General features: G+C 45.5%; 1 protein-coding gene across 17 annotated transcripts in view; it reads left to right on the forward strand.

Annotated features, from left to right (window-relative positions):
* Window positions 1–17,359, forward strand: part of LOC126416640 (CUGBP Elav-like family member 2) — a 764,867-nt gene that overhangs the window by 154,891 nt on the left and 592,617 nt on the right. For all 17 annotated transcript variants that reach the window (XM_050084411.1, XM_050084416.1, XM_050084409.1 and 14 more), the window contains exon 2: window positions 14,121–14,296. In XM_050084411.1, coding sequence (XP_049940368.1) covers window positions 14,121–14,296 — 176 coding nt within the window. The remainder of the gene's footprint in view (window positions 1–14,120; window positions 14,297–17,359) is intronic.

Below are 17,359 nucleotides of genomic sequence, written 5' to 3' on the forward strand. Positions count from 1 at the left end.
CCATTTTCCAAAGGTTTGTCGTTCCCTGATGGCGTCTCCTCTGGCATTCGTTTCTCGTAATTCCATCCTAACTTCGTCTGACAAAGTGATTTTACTTCTTTTAATTTACTGTATTAAGGAATTTTTTGTTAATCCAAAATCGATTGCTAATTCATTGTCCACTCTGCACATGTGATCGTGGAACTTGGAAGAGTCTTTTGCGTGTTGTATCGGTGAATTGGCCTGTTCCTGTGTAAGTGTCTGTAATCCCTACTTCAATTCATATGCCATTTATATTAGAGGGACCATAAGTTTTTCTTACAATTTTTCGCTCTTCGTGTGTAGTTTCAACACTTTTTGCATGGCCTCCTAGAGACATCTTGCTGACTCACTATATGCCACAGGAACAACTGTCTCCAAATACTGAAATTTTGCATCACGGAATATGACTCGTTTATTGTAATTGATTCCATGTTATTCTGTACGTTTCTCGCTTGTGGTTTCTCTTTCTAAATTGACTTTACTATTCTCGTCCAAATAGTAATATCAGATCTGAGACATTTAAAAGACACATACGTAATTGTTCCATATTTCGTCTATAGCGGGATTCTTCTGATACATTTATTTCAATTTTGCACGAAAGGAGTCACCTCGTACGATACTTAGAAGCCTTTCTTTGATGCTGTCTCGTATAACTTTGTATATGGCGTACTTGGTTTCCTCCCTGGTCTTACTGAAGATAGGTAGACCGTCAGCAAAAGTTAGGCACTTCACTATGATACTCGGTCCTGGGGTCTCGATGTTTATACCGTAGACTACTTTCCCCACATTTTCTGATGTCTCTGTCTAACGCAGTGCAATACAAAAGCGGGGAGAGGCCATCTCAAATGGTTCAAATGGCCCTCAGCACTATGGGACTTAACATCTGAGGCCATCAGTCCCCTAGAACTTAGAACTACTTAAACCTAACTAACCTAAGGACGTCACACACATCCATGCCTGAGGCAGGATTCGAACCTGCGACCGTAGCAGTCGCGCGGTTTCAGACTAAAGCGCCTAGAACCGCTCGGCCACACCGGCCGAGAGGCCATCTCGTTGTCGAACTCCTGTATGTGATTCAGAAGGATCAGATACCTCACCAAGGAACTACACTTCAGATTTTGTATCGGAGAGAGTCTGGCAGATTAGTTATCTAGAATTCCTGACTGCCCGAAGCTCTTTTATGTTGACGAAGGTTTCTTAGTTTCCTAAGATCAAGGGCAACTGTGGTTATAATAAAATTTCTATCGCCTGGTTCCTTTGCAACAGTTCGTATGTTCAGTCATCATAGATGTATTGGTGACATGCAGAAATCATTGGAAACTAAAAAACGCGCTGACAGTGCGTCTCTGGCCTCATTGGCGGGGCGCCCATCGCCTGATCTGGCCCAGGGAACCCACCGTGGCCACAGCTCGTTGGTCCGGCGTAACTCCTACCCTTCCCACCTATTTGTTCTACCTATTCTTTTACATTTGCATTTTTAACATTTTTCTTTCCTAAAATTCTATCATCTTGTTTGTGCTGCTCGTTTTCTTGTAGTACCAGAGGGTGAGGTTGTGCTCGTGAGATGCAGAGGGTGTCCCTTCAGCTGCAGAACAACGCCGTGGGATATCACAAATTCCATTCCTGGCAGAGCGACTCGCCCACCTTACTCCCTCCGACTCCTCTCCTACTTCTCCTTGCTTTCGCGTCTGTCTTATGTTGGTTACTATAGAGCTTCGTAGGATTTGCCTTTGTATCCTTCGTGTGAGGATTGTTATTAGTTCGATATATACAGAGTTAAGGGATTGATAATCTCGCAGTTTCCTCCGTTTAACTCTACAAAACCCAATCAACCAACAGTGCATGTCGAGCAATGAAGGTGGGAAGGGGAAGGGAAAAAGAGAGTGGTTGAAGACACTGTATATTTTAAGCGGAAATGCTCACGTATAATCTGGCGACTTCACGAGGGGAAAACGATAATGACAGAACATTATGACGCAAAAGTTCCCCTGCGCCGAGCAAACTGCCTCCTCCCCTCAGACATACACACAAGCCAGATGTATTCACCAACACTCCCACACTGGTGGGACCGGGCCAGGCAATCATGCTAATGAGCGCTCACAACGAACACGGAATGTGACATTAGGGGTAGCGCCGGCGCCGGCGCCGTTCAATACAAACGAGTCCCGCCTGGCTGCCTCCGCCGCCTCCGCCGCCTAACGTGGTTGGTATCGACGGCTGGCCGCCGGGACGCCCCCGTGACGCGGAATGCTGGACGGACGGGCCTAATGAGCGCTGGAGCCGCAGCCTCGGCTGTCTCCCACCCAACAGACTCGCAGCCACAAAGCAGCTCTGGCCGAGGGAGCGAGTCTACATGGGGGACCTTCTGAGGCGGCCTCAGGCAAAGTCCAGGAGCACAACGTCTCAGCCAATCGTGTCGGCATCTCCTACTTGGCGTCAGGTGTGGTTCACATTCAGACGATGCGATACGCGCTGTGACTCGCCATGTAACAAGCAACAAGACAGCACGAATCACGTCATGAGCTACTCTAAATAAGACGTTCTTATTGGCTTATCTCGCTATGTAGGATGATTATTAACGTTCAAAAACACCCGTAGGGTCGTCGACGCCATTCGACGAGTAATTCAGTATCAGACACACGATGCCGCTAATGCCGGGGAATACCCGAAAACTGGATGACAGGTGTTGAAAATCTGACGTCAGCAGACGACGTACCTTGCCACACGCACTGCGGCTGGCCTTGTCGATACTACACTCGCCAGTAGGGGCAGTGCTGCACATCGCCGCACAACGACGGTGCAAATTTCGAACGCCTTTCGTAAATATGATCTGTTGTAAACGTAGAACATACAAAATTACTGTCCTCACATAAGCAACCAAATACGTTTAAATGTTGTGTTTCTTTACTTTGGTCCTTTGTTTTCTGTTTATTTAGTGAAGGAAACGTGGTCATTTACTGGTAACAACGAAATTGGTATTTGACTTCTAAAGAGATATGCTTTAGGAGGCCAAAGTTTCTATGAAAATGGCACCAGAAGAAAACTCAAACGGTAGGATTAACAAAAACATCTGACACCTACTAAGAGTATCACCTTTTTGTTGCAAGTACTTTGGGGAAAAAATGGTTCAAATGGCTCTGAGCGCTATTGGACTTAAATTCTAAGGTCATCAGTCCCCTACAACTTGGAACTACTTAAACCTAGCTAACCTAACGACATCACACACATCCATGCCCGAGGCAGCATTCAAACCCGCGACCGTAGCGGTCGCGCGGTTGCAGACTGTAGTGCCTAGAACCGCTTGGCGACCCCGGCCGGCACTTTGGGAAAAGACCATGCTTTCAGGGCCTCAATCAGCGTGAAACGTTTGAGGTGTTGCAATTCATCAACAACACACAAATTCTAATCAAGAGAAACAAAATATACCTGTGCGAACCATACAGTGTACGCGACCTGTAAGCCTAGTCATTACTTAAAGTTGCTGTGTGTGTGTGTGTGTGTGTGTGTGTGTGTGTGTGTGTGTGTGTGTGTGTGTGTGTGTGAGAGAGAGAGAGAGAGAGAGAGAGAGAGAGAGAGAGAGAGAGAGAGAGAGAGAGAGAGAGAGAGAGATTGGGGGGGGGGGGGGAGAAGAAGAAGAAGAAGAAGAAGAAGAAGCTGGGTTGCCCCGCAAAATACTGTAAATATCGAAAATATTTCAGCTGTGGTTTGTCGTGAGCTCTCCCAAAACGATAACAAATTCCATGAATTTTGCGGAATGAGTCTAGCCAGCTTAGACACTCTGGAGCGTAACACCATCTACTGACGAAGCAGCACACAGACTTTCTGTTTGCTACTTCTACTGCTCAGAAGCTAGTCGTTACAGCATGCTTGGTTAGTGCTAGTGTCACAGTAAAGATGTCGCTATGAAAAGTTTACTTTAGCCTCGGCTCTTTATCGGCAACATACGGAAAAGAGAAACACGAGGCAACTCCGCATAGCAGACGGCAATAGCCTTGCATGTGGAGTCTAGTTGCCAACGTCCAATATCTCCCGTATTTCTCGAGAATGGAAAGAGCTATCGCCCTCCTTCGACCGTTGAACGCATTTTTCTAAGTTAGTTGTGTTTTGTATGCAACAATGTTTGTCATAAAATACACCAAACTTCAACGACGCTTTTCAGAATATGTGTATGGTGGTTTTCTTTACTTAGAGGAATCACAATAACTGTGGGAAATAACAAAAAGAAAAAAAAACGTTCATTAGCAAACTGTTACGTCACACTACAAGATTTTTTTTGCGGAATAGGTTCCTCAAAATCGAATAAGCCAGTGTATGGCAGAAAACAAGGGTGAATCCCAAACCAATAGTTCTTAATTTCTTACACAGGAAAGTTAAAGTTTTACAAAGGAACTAACTACAGTCAGGGATATAGCCTTCTTCATTTACGTAAAACAATTGTTAGGAGGCGTATCAGATAACTTGAAATTTCCCTCCACATGTATCGTAAGAGACAAAATTGCATGGAGCAGCCAACATTCTCCTCTCTCTCTCTCTCTCTCTCTCTCTCTCTCTCTCTCTCTCTCTAGTCTACTTCAAATTAGTTGGCATCTGACGTTTCAGGTTAGAACTTGCGGTGTCGTCGCGAGAAATACTGTCTGCAAGAAGCCTCGGTGTAGAAAAAAAAATTAAAGCTTGTCTGTCGTACAGAAGAATTACGCAAAAAAACGAAATTCACGTATGAGATGTATCTCTTCCTTGGTTGTAATTATGATCGGAATTTGGAAATTTTTTTGGTAAGGATCAAATTTTCCCATACAGAAATCCTTTTCAAACATATCACATCATATATCTATAACTATTGAACTCAATGACCCATTTTTTTCATTGGTTACCGAAATATCTCACTCTGCGATAGAGGTCCGGGAGGGAGGTGGGGGGAGGGCTAAGTTTTATTTTAAGGCATCGGCAAAGTTCTTACAGAGTTTTGAAAATTGTTGACCACCTGGTGTCTTCACTCCAGTGAAACCAGAGGCGTCGGATCTTGATCACATGCTTTCAGCGGAAATGGCTTGCTACTATATGTGACTCAGACCTTCAGTATTTGGCAGACTATCAAGTGTTGTAGCATAGATTTCAAAAGAGATGTCAGCTGTTTCGTTCACGACGTTAATATTGGTAAGGATAACAAAACCACAGTCGTCAGAAGTGACGTGTTCACATCGATGGGCGATCTACAAATAAACGCTTAACAGAATGTACCCATGAAATCCGAAATAAGGTGCCTAGCCCAACAGTACTCACCTTTATAGGCTGCCGGCAAAATTTGAACTCAACTCACTCGCGCTGCGGGTCACTCTCATGTCGTATTGTTCGTAATAACCTGGCAATACCCGAAGCGAGTCAGGCTATTGGTACCTTTTGCTGCGCTTTAAGTGTTAGCAACAGATTTTCATTAGTACTTCCTAAGGACTACTTTGATGAGAACTACTTCATATTTACGAAAAAATGTTTGACTTTTTACAGGTAATAAGTAACGAAACTGTAAGTTTAGAGTGCGCATGCAGCAACTCGGAGCCCTTTCAGAGCGTAGCATCGCCCCACAGGTGCCACTGGACCTAAATGGTAGACGCCCAGCGAACTACGGTGCCATGTGCAAACGAAACGTGTTGCGTTCCTTGCTAGCATGCACCGATAAGTACTTTCCAAGGCGTTAGCTGCCTGCTGCAGTACAGAAGATAATTTGGTTGATATTAAAGTACTGACAGCTGCAAAGGACTGAGGTTTCACAATAGCTTCAACCCTTCCGCTGCCACTGGAATGTGTTTGTCCTACCATACATTAGCAGAGGACCAGTTGAAATTCACTACATGTTATTGCTAGGCATCACTGTCCCACTGGTTGAGGGAAGCCTGCTAATGATTTGCATAACAGTTAGAATTGCAACTTGCATCTGGAAGTTACACTGTCTTAAAGTTCCACTGTTACCCTTCCACTCCGCTACGCTCCAAATTGTCGCGTCGAATTAGTGCGCACCTGCAAATAGGCAACCGAATGAACAGATTTGCAAAGCGGGTTGCTATCAAGCTTTCCCCAACAATCAACGGCACTGAACTGCGCGCACACACACACACACACACTGAGGTGTGATCGTCACAAACAGTGCCCATATTGAGCGCCTGTAACGTCAGTTAAAAACTTGCAGAGATGCTTTGTCAACTGATCTGTGTCCGCGTCTAGTGGTTTTGGCGCTGTCATCTTCCGAAATCGTGACGGTACCAGGTCGTGATAATTAAAATGCAGATAGTCATGGACGCCGAGAGTGGGCCCTAATTATTGTACGGCAGTGACACTTCATAGAGATCCTAATGTGCTCATGTGGAACCGGTTTATTGTGGAAACAATTAGTTGCAGATTTCACCACCAGTTGCAAATCTGGCGCTGTACAGCATCTTCTCGAAGTCTTCATTTCTCATATTAAACAAATTGCACGACAGTCAATAGCAAAATCAACATTACGCCTTCCGCACTTGTGTGATCTTTTCTGCCTATGCCCATTCCTAATCGATTACACATGGAAACATTTCTAGACATCTTTCTTGAATTCACAGCGCCATATTTGAGCCTGGTGGCGAAAATAGAAACTATTTTTTTTTTCCAGAGTAAATGGTTTTCCGCATTAGAATAGCTACAAAGTTTCGCTGCCCTCATTGAACTTCCTCGTGCCGTTGAGCTTTAATTATAACCACTCGGTATTTAGAAGCCCCCCTTCCTTTTCCACAATGTTAAACCTGCCTGTGGAAAATACTTTTTTCATATTGTTACTTCTGACTCTGACAGTAATTAAAGTAACCACAAAACAACGTCTTTCATTCACCAAAAAGAATTGCAAGTGAAAGAGTTAGCGACTTTCTATTCCACGGAGAGCAGTTCGTTATGGCGGCTGCGTGCGACAAAGTAGCAGCTTTGGACCTGAAACATCTGATGCGAAATGATTTAAATCGAGCTACAGTTAAGTTCCTGCCACCCGGCTATGATACTGACAGTAGTAGCCTTACAACAGCCTCTTACGGAGTCCTGTTACCGCACTCGGCAGGCGCCAAGACGGGCGTTTGAGCCTCGACAGCGAGAGTGGCAGCAGATAAGACGCCGGGCGCCGGGCGCGGCTAGGCGATGCGTGCTGTGGGGCGCTTTGTTGTGCCTACCAGCAGCGAGGGCCAGACGGTCTCCCCGGGCCCAGGTAGGCGCCGCCATTGTTTCGCATGTTTTGTTTGCAGCGAAAACAATAGGGCGGGAGCGCGTTGCCGTGGATACGGCGGCTCGGTGCTGCCGAGGACGGCGTGCGGGTAGCCTGCTGGAAGGGGCCGCACAGAGAGAGGTACTCGGCGTATTATGGCGGCTGCCGGCTGTGGGATGAACAGCGCGCCGCAAAAATTAGATGGCGGGGTTGCCGGGGCGCCTCGTGTCTGCACCCTTCTCGCATTTCCATCGAGCGAGTGCCGGGAGGTCGGCTCTGCCGCTGAACTGTGTGCAACGCTGCACTTCTCCCCTGCCGTCGATACTGCACTCGAACTACATTTTTATTCGTATCTGGTTTACACACAGGTTAAAGTGTGCACAAAATAACATGGCGCAGACCTGCGCAGGCGTCGCGGTAGAGCAAGGAACAAGGAATTGGTCGGGGTTCATTTGTGAACGGCTAGAGCACTGTAAGAGGAGTGTACTTGGACAGCTAAAGCACGCGCACAAAGCCGTAACTCTTATAACTGGTAAAATGCAGCCAGCTAGTCTGAAAACGCTCACAGTAACAGGTTAAGTCAGAGCGGCCAGTTAATCGACAAATGCAGGATGTTCAAAAAAAAACGAAAAGATTCAGTCGTTTGTTACATACAAACTGTGAAAGATAGAATCACATACCGCATGCCACTGGATAGAAGAAGATTTAAAGTTTTAAGTTCTGTCTCTCTCTCTCTCTCTCTCTCTCTCTCTCTCACACACACACACACACACACACACACACACACACACACTCAACTAGAGCACGAAGCGTTGCTCGAGAAACACCGAAACCGTGGTCCATTTCATTCCACACACGAATCAACAGGTAAACCATGTGATCAAAAGTATCCGGACACTTGGGGGAAAATGACTTAAAAGTTCGTGTTTGTTGGAATTCAATATGGTGTCGTCCCACCCTTAGCCTTCATGACAGCTTCCACTCTCATAGGCATACTTTCAAACAGGCGCTGGAAGGTTTCTTAAGGAATGGTAGCCCATTCTTCACGTACTGCTGCACTGAGGAGAGGTTTCGATGTCGGTCTGTGAGGGCTGGCACGAAGTCAGCGTTCCAAAACATTCCAAAGGTGTTGTATAGTATTCAGCTCAAGACTCCGTGCAGTGCAGTCCAGTCGAGTCCATTACAGGAATGTTACTGTCGTGTAACCTCTCCGCCACAGGCCGTGCATTATGAACAGGTGCTTGATCGTGTTGAAAGATGCAATCGCCATCCCCGAATTGCTCTTCAACAGTGGGAAGCAAGAAGGTGCTTAAAACATCAATGTAGGCCTGTGCTGTGATAGTGCCACGCAAATCAACAAAGGGCGCAAGCCCCCCTCCATGAAAAACACGACCACAACATAACACCTCCACCTCCGAATTTTACTGTTGGCACTACACACGCTGGCAGATGACGTTCACCGGGCCTTCGTCATACCCACACCCTGCTATCGGATCCCCACATCGTTTAGCGTGATTCGTGAGTCCACACAACGTTTTTCCACTGTTTAATCGTCCAGTGTTAACGCTTCTTACACCAAGCGCGGCGTCGTTCGGCGTTCCCAGGCGTGATGTGTGGCTTATGAGCAGCCACTCGACCATGAAATCAAAGTTTTCTCACCTCCAGCCTAACTGTCATAGTACTTGCGTGGGTCCCGATGCAGTTTGTAATTCCTGTGTGATGTTCTGGACATATGTGTGCCTATTACACATTACGACCCTCTTCAACTGTCGGCGGTCTCTGTCAGTCACAGAGGAGCTCGGCCTGTACGCTTTTGTACTGTACTTGTCCCTTCACGTTTCGACTTCACTGTCATATCGAAAACAGTGGATCTAGGGATGTTTAGGAGTGTGGAAATCTCGCGTACAGAGGTATGACCACGTTCAAAGTCAGTGAATTCCGCAGAGCGCCTCATTCTGCTCTCTCACGATGTCTAATGACTACTGAGGTCGCTGATATGGAGAACCTGGCATAGGTGCAGCACAATGCACCTAATACGAAAAACGTATGTTTTTTTTTGGGGGGGGGGGGGGGGGGTGCCCGGGTACTTTCGATCAGATAGTGTACCTGGTCATTGAATCGACAGGTTCAACAGATTTCTCAGCACTTGAAGAGTAGCTGCCGTAGGTGGGACAAAGACTCAGTTCCTTATGTAATGCCACAGAAGAAAAAAAATCGCGAGGTGTGAGGTCTGGTGGCGTGGGAGGCCCAAAACGTTGAACAAGATCTTGATGTCCACCTCTTCCAATTCAGCTTGGTGGTGCAGACGCCATGTTTCTACAGTCAATAGCGCAATCTGCCCAGTGACATGTGCAGTCTGTTTCTATCTTTGTATAGTTCGTAATAAACAATTGAAATCTCTTCTTTGTTTTTGAATCACCCTCACTTAGACAGCTGAAGCCTACACACAAAGGCGTAACTCTTCCAAATTGTAAGACACAGCCAGCGAGTTTGAATATTTTCGTATTGACAGGTTACGTTTGCAGCCATGTATTCGACAAACATAGACGTTCAAAGTCGACAGTTTGTCACTAGACCACCGAACAACAAGATATTCTTTAAAAAAGGATCAGCCAAAGCAAAAGAAGTACGACCACTCACTGCCAGAAGCAAGAAAAAAGGGGTAACAAATTTAGCTTAGTGCATAAGTTCGCTCACTACATTAATCATCATCATTTTCTAGAGGGCAGGCGTCGTCGCTGGAAAAATATTTGTTTCCTCTGCTGAACGTATCGAGTCAGCCTACTGTTTCAATTAAATTCCATCGTTCGCAAAATCTACAAAATTCATCCGGGCCTTCCTCTTACTTTCTCCCCCAAAACCTTTCCATCCAGTACGGTGGGCAACCGCTCGTTGTGACGTGTCGCGTGACCAATGAATTTTGTTTTCCTCGTGTCTCCGGTATTCTTAAATTCTCTTACCTCATCCACTTCCTTGTAGACCCACTCGTTAGACTTCTTCTCTCTCCAGCTTGTTTCCTTCAACCCTCTTCACATCCACATGGACATTGCTTTTAGAAAAATAAAGGACATGTCACCCGTAAATTGTGTGTCGGTCCCCTCACAACTTCCGCTCTCCTCCTTCCACGTCTCTCTGACTTAGTGAACCCTGGAGTAGTCCGCCTGGTCATCAGGGCGGATTGATAACCGAAAGGGCACGGGTTAAATTCCCGGCCGGGTCGCAGACTTTTCCTGCTCGGAAACAGGGTGTTGTATTGTCTTGATGTTCTAATCATCAAAATTGACATTCCACTACTGAGATGGCTGTATGGACACGTCCCGAAATCCAGTAAATTTAAAAAAAAAACTCTTGGGTAGTACCTGTAGCCATGTTTACCTCTACTCGTCTGCTCTGTTCATTGAGCGACTGGAAAAACTAGAGGTTCATGCAAACCTTGGAAGCACAGTTTTTAATGAGATTTTTGTTTCGTTCTTTGCCTCTTCCAACAAAAATTTAATGACATGGCATATAATCACAAATCGTAAAAGATTTTGGTCTTGTATTTACTATTGTTTCTGAAGTTGCATGTCTAGTGGGCTCCATTATGGTGTTCGCATCATCAGCGAAGATCTCTATTTTTGCTTGATCGCTGTCAGATGTAACATGTGCAGATATCAAGAGTAATTCTGGAATTGATCCCTGTGGAAGACGAGTAGTAATTTGCCCTTGTTGGGAAGAAGATTGTGAAAACAGCATGAGCATCTAACGTCATGCTACCAGTTAAATACGTAGTGAACCACTTACGCATTGGACCTTACATAATCAACACACTGGATGAAACAAATTATCAGGCATATGTCCTGTTATTTTTTCCCCGATTTTCTGCGATCAGATGGGTGTGGTTCAACCAGTATTTGACAGACGGCTGTGCCGTAAAACGTTGTGGTACAAATCAATGTTCCGTGTTAATAAGAGGGGGAAAAATGAGTAATATCGCCGGTACGGTAACTGCAGCCGGGCTGCCACGGTGGAAAAGTGGTATTGAATTATACGGCAAGCTGCAGGTGGTGGTCCCCTCCCGCCACTGATAACTCTGTGCGTGTGGCAAAAGGGCGGCTTATCTGGCAGCCACTAATAATGGAGCGGCGCTACTTACCGTGTTTATTGTTTGCCCCCGGCTCCTAAAAGCGCGCTCGTGAATAAACCCGCGCGCCGCCGCGTATTGTTCGGCGCAGCCAAGCTACACAGGTGGTGCCTGCGCCCTGAAAAAGGACCGCCCATTCTCTCTATTTCTTTAGACCCATTAAGCGCTTCCCCAGCAAGGGTCGTAGCCTCTACCCCCACCACTCTTTCTGGCCGCTTTCACATTTGCAAACATCGCTTTTCCGTTTGGATCGTTTTTTGGCGTATCGTCCCTATTTTCCGTACGCGGAACGTTTATCCCGGAGGCAATTTCACCCCGATGCTCGCTTCGATTGTGCAGCCACCAGCCTGAATTGAAATAACGGGGCACAATGAAACCGTCAGTTTCCAGACAGCAATTTCCCCAACTGTTTCACGAGAACTGAGTGAAGCGGCTGCAATTACAAAACGTTGGAGGATTTTCGCGCAACATGTGACGTATATGGCCGTAGACCTATACATTCTTCACTGTTTACACAAAGGACGTATAAAACTGGATGCGATATTTATAAAAAAAAGTGAAAGAACATTTCAAATCGGCTCGTCATTCATATTCACCTGTGATGCAGAACTGGTGCTCGGGTTATTCGAGCTGAAATTAGGATTCAGAGGTTCTAGCAAAGGATCACTGTGTAGTTACTCCCATGGACCGTTGTCCCACTCACGTATGCGCTTTGTTTTAGAGTTTGCAACAAAACCTGTTGAGGTTATGTATCAGCGATACTGTCAGCCTCATCTCGCTAGACATTCGTGTGCCTCTGCTTGTGCGGCACACCACGTAAGCAGTACATATTTAGGCAATTTCCTACACCCATCTAAAACAGTCCAGGCAGATTTTTCTTCTGCGGCTCCCAAACGTAACGTACGTACGAGTAAAACGAGAAAATGATTTAAAATAGCCATTGTTCAAAGATGCAGGCATATATGACTTTACCGTCTCAAATTTATGTGAAGATACGGCAACAGGAATAGATTATATCATTAAATTTCCCTCCAGAAGGGGAAAATAAGCTGAAGGTGTTAACTGAAGTTTGTGTTGGGGAGGGATTGGACTCACGTAGTCCGCGCAGAGTGTTAGCTATAGTGCTGTGGTGATGTAACTGCTACAATTCCTGCCTAGTAAGCAAGGGTACCTGGGTTAAAGTCCCGGCTGTGGCACAAATTTCGTTTCTTCGGCTCCCATCATGTTGTAGGAATAGACCTGTCTATCTAAATATCATATGAATCCTAAATACGGAGTGGCAGTGTCATCGGGGGTGGGGAATGCCAAAATAACTTCACCAGCTTCATGTTTCTCTTCCACTACTTCTACTGTTCGTTTCCTCTTTGGGTGGAGCAAATACGCCTACATCTAGTGAATTGCAATGTTTACTCAATGGTGTGCTGTCGTGAAGTAACTATAAATGTTTTCTGTAATGAGAGACCCCACATCCATTGTCTGGATATTGTAAGCGCAGTTGGCTATGGGGTGATTCGTTTGAGATGTCAGAAAAGTAAATTGCTAGATGCAAAAAAACTTCGTAAATTGTATGGTGTTCAACGGCTAGCTACACAGTATGTCTCCGAATTTTTATGTGAAAACTACTACGTCTCTTGAAATAAAAGAAAGGTTATTAACTTCCTACATGTTCATTCTTTGTCTACATATTTGTTTCCGAACATAGTCACCCTGGCGACTAACGCATTTCGCCCATAGAGAGACCAGTTTGTAGATACTGTTACTGAAAAATGTTTGTTTGACGAAGCCAATACCTCACCTCTGCCTTGACCATTTCGGCATTACCAAAGTGAAGTCCTCGAAGATTTGGAAACAGATGAAAATCGGTTGGGGCAAAGTCTGGACTGTATGTAGGATGATCGATGACTGTGAATCCAAGGCGTCGGATTGTTGCAGATGTCGTAGCTCTCGTATGTGATGTGGCATTGCCATGCTGAAGGAGACGGTGCTCCATATGTGGAGGAACTCTCCGAATTCGAAACTCGATTACGGCGTGCTGTTTCTGACGCACAGGCATAGTTACTTTACACAGCGCTATGTTTGAGCTACAATTTGGAGCCGTGTAGCGGCAGACGGCTACAAATACGTAGACATGAAGAATAGAAGTAAAGCTGCGGTTAATTTCTAAAAGAGGAAACAAATACGTAAACTGGAACCACACAAAGAACGCTAACAAAGTAAATGCATGTAAAATTAAAAGATCAGTATGGGGACGGAAGTTGAATTTTTTCAACTTCCGTTGTGTAAAATTTTGGTTATCACGAAGGAAGCCATTTCCATCTGAATGAATCGTTTTGGTTGTAATTGATCTCGGATTTGTGAAAACCGCGGCAGAGTTGCATCACACTGGAAGTCAGTGTGTAGTGCGTTGTTTTACCAAATTTTTACATAACACTCGAGAATAAAACGTCAAACATTTTCATTCATACCCATGCTAAAGTACGCTTCAAGATTTGTTTTCTGGTGACAATCGATTGAGAACGTTACTTACAGTAGCACTCTTTCATGTCTGTCAAAGAAAACGTAATACGACAGAGGAGTCAAACAAGTTACAAAGCGATAAAAAAAAATGGTGTTACTTCACGTATTGTGGAGATAGCCTGTGAACTGGAGTGGTGTTTTGCTGACACTCGCAGCCTTGACAGTGAGCGTCATATCAGAAACGATGCGTCACGCGTGTTCGGCCCGCGACCTGTTGCCTGAAACGCGCCTTGTTGTTTGTTGCAGCATGAACAACTCGGGGAACAACATGAGCGAGCAACCGGACCCGGACTTCATCAAGATGTTCGTGGGCCAGATCCCCCGCTCCATGGACGAGAACGACCTCCGGAAGATGTTCGAGGAGTTCGGACGCGTCCACCAGATCAATGTGCTCAGGGACAAGGTTACCGGACAAAGCAAAGGTAAGTCGGGCCCGCAAGCCTCACAGTAAAATACTCTAGCTGGCTAAAGTAGCAGTTCTCTGCTGCGAACTCTAATCAGCAACAGCCGACCGTCACTGGACGTGCCATGGGGCGTCTCATCTGTAACTTCATTTGCATTTGCACTTAACCGTCACGTATCATCTTCTAATGCGTGGTTGAGGATCCTTCGCAGGAGTTCATTACGTACCGGGTCATTAACGTTTGTTCAGTACCAGGCATGTTACGATGTACGCCCATTTCAGACTAAATTACAGCAGTGAAATAATACTGAAAGGCAAATTCAAGTTAGTTTTATCATTGATAAAGAGGAACGAAACGCTTCAAATCAAAGGAGAGAGGGGTCACTGTATAATCTAGAATGAAAGGTAAAATTCGGTTTATGTGTAAAAAGTTTTTTCTAATGTTAGATTCTCGGATAAAATACAGGGTGTTACAAAAACGTATGGCCAAACTTTCAGGAAACATTCCTCACACACAAATAAAGAAAAGATGTTATGTGGACATGTGTCCGCAAACGCTTAATTTCCATGTTAGAGCTCATTTTAGTTTCGTCAGTATGTACTGTACTTCCTCGATTCACCGCCAGTTGGCCCAATTGAAGGAAGGTAATGTTGACTTCGGTGCTTATGTTGACATGCGACTCATTGCTCTACAGTACTAGCATCAAGCACATCAGTACGTAGCATCAACAGGTTAGTGTTCATCACGAACGTGGTTTTGCAGTCAGTGCAACGTGTACAAATGCGGAGTTGGCAGATGCCCATTTGATGTATGGATTAGCACGGGGCAATAGCCGTGGCGCGGTACGTTTGTATCGACACAGATTTCCAGAACGAAGGTGTCCCAACAGGAAGACGTTCGAAGCAATTGATCGGCGTCTTAGGGAGCACGGAACATTCCAGCCAATGACTCGCGACTGGGGAAAACCTAGAACGACGAGGACACCTGCAATGGACGAGGCAATTCCTCGTGCAGTTGACGATAACCCTAATGTCGGCGTCAGAGAAGTTGCTGCTGTACAAGGTAACGTTGACCACGTCACTGTATGGAGAGTGATACGGGAGAACCAGTTGTTTCCGTACCATGTACAGCGTGTGCAGGCACTATCAGCAGCTGATTGGCCTCCACGAGTACACTTCTGCGAATGGTTCATCCGACAATGTGTCAATCCTCATTTCAATGCAAATGTTCTCTTTACGGATGAGGCTTCATTCCAACGTGATCAAATTGTAAATTTTCACAATCAACATGTGTGGGCTGACGATAATCCGCACGCAATTGTGCACTCACGTCAGCAACACAGATTTTCTGTGAACGTTTGGGCAGGCATTGTTGGTGATGTCTTGATTGGGCCCCATGTTCTTCCACCTACGCTCAATGTAGCACGTTACCATGATTTCATACTGGATACTCTACCTGTGCTGCTAGAACATGTGGCTTTACAAGTACGACACAACATGTGGTTCATGCACGATGGAGCTCCTGCACATTTCAGTCGAAGTGTTCGTACGCTTCCCAACAATAGATTCGGTGACCGATGGATTGGTAGAGGCGGACCAATTCCGTGGCCTCCACGCTCTCCTGACCTCAATCCTCTTGACTTTCATTTATGGGGGCATTTGAAAGCTCTTGTCTACGCAACCCCGGTACCAAATGTAGAGACTCTTCTTGCCCGTATTGTGGACGGCTGTGATACAATACGCCACTCTCCAGGGCTGCATCAGCGCATCAGGGATTCCATGCGACGGAGGGTGGAGGCATGTGTCCTCGCTAACGGAGGACATTTTGAACATTACCTGTAACGAAGTGTTTGAAGTCACACTGGTACGTTCTGTTGCTGTGTGTTTCCATTCCACGATTAATGTGATTTGAAGAGAAGTAATAAAATGAGCTCTAACATGGAAAGTAAGCGTTTCCGGACACATGTCCACGTAACATATTTTCTTTCTTTGTGTGTGAGGAATGTTCCCTGAAACTTTGGCCGTACCTTTTTGTAACACCCTGTATACAGACAACACCGTCTGTTATGTCCCTTCTAACACTGGAATCTTACGAATGATGTATGAGAGCTAAAGACCTAGCTGCTGCGAGCCTAGACGCATACACATGGCGAACCAGAACCCCGCCGACAAAGTTTCCGAGGTGGTACTGTGGACCAAAACAAGAAAAGTCTAGTGAACATGGGCTCCAAAACGAACAGTTTCAGAACTTCTATAGTCAAAGACACATTTTGTCCATACTACCACCTCTGAAAGTTTTTCGATCGGCAAATCATCAGAGCGGAAGAGAGCTACAGTCATTGTACGGCTCGGCTACACGCACCGGTTTCATGAAGGTACGCTCGCCCTCCGCCTTCCTTTGCACGAGCGGAGATGACGCAGTCAACATGGGGGTAGAATACCTCATGGTTGGCTTCACTAGAGCATGGACGTGTCTTCTGAATTCCTGATGTTAGACACCCGTACGTGTGAGATTTTTGTCAGTTTAAAAAGGAGGCTGTAAGCTTTTATTGGATAATCTTAGGAAATAATGCCGGCTCGGCATGTTGCTAACTAGCTAATACAAGCTTTCTTGAACCCTCTCCCTGCTCAACATTTGTAATTCTTGTGTGTTCATCAGCCGAAAGGTACAGTCAGGAGTGCCCCAGGGAAAAGCGACAGGACCGGTCTTATTGTCTGTATATAGCAGATACATGATATGACGGACGGGGTGAGCAACAATTCACGGCTGTTGGCTGATGACGCTGTGTTGTAATGGAAGGTGTCGTCGTTCAGTGACTGTAGTAGGATACAAGATGACGTGGACACAATTTCTAGTTAGAGTGACGAATGGCAGCTTGCTCTAAATGTAGGAAAATGTAAGTTTACGTGATTTTTGTTCTTTCCTACTCATTCTTCTGAAGTTCGAATACAGCATTAGTAGAGCGCTGCTTGACACTGTCACGCTGATATTCCGGGTGATCAAAAAGTCAGTATAAATTTGAAAACCGAATAAATCACAGAATAATGTAGATAGAGGGGTACAAATTGATACACATGCTTG

The sequence above is a fragment of the Schistocerca serialis genome, chromosome 8 (genome assembly GCF_023864345.2).
Source record: "Schistocerca serialis cubense isolate TAMUIC-IGC-003099 chromosome 8, iqSchSeri2.2, whole genome shotgun sequence".
Taxonomy (NCBI): Eukaryota; Metazoa; Arthropoda; class Insecta; order Orthoptera; family Acrididae; genus Schistocerca; species Schistocerca serialis.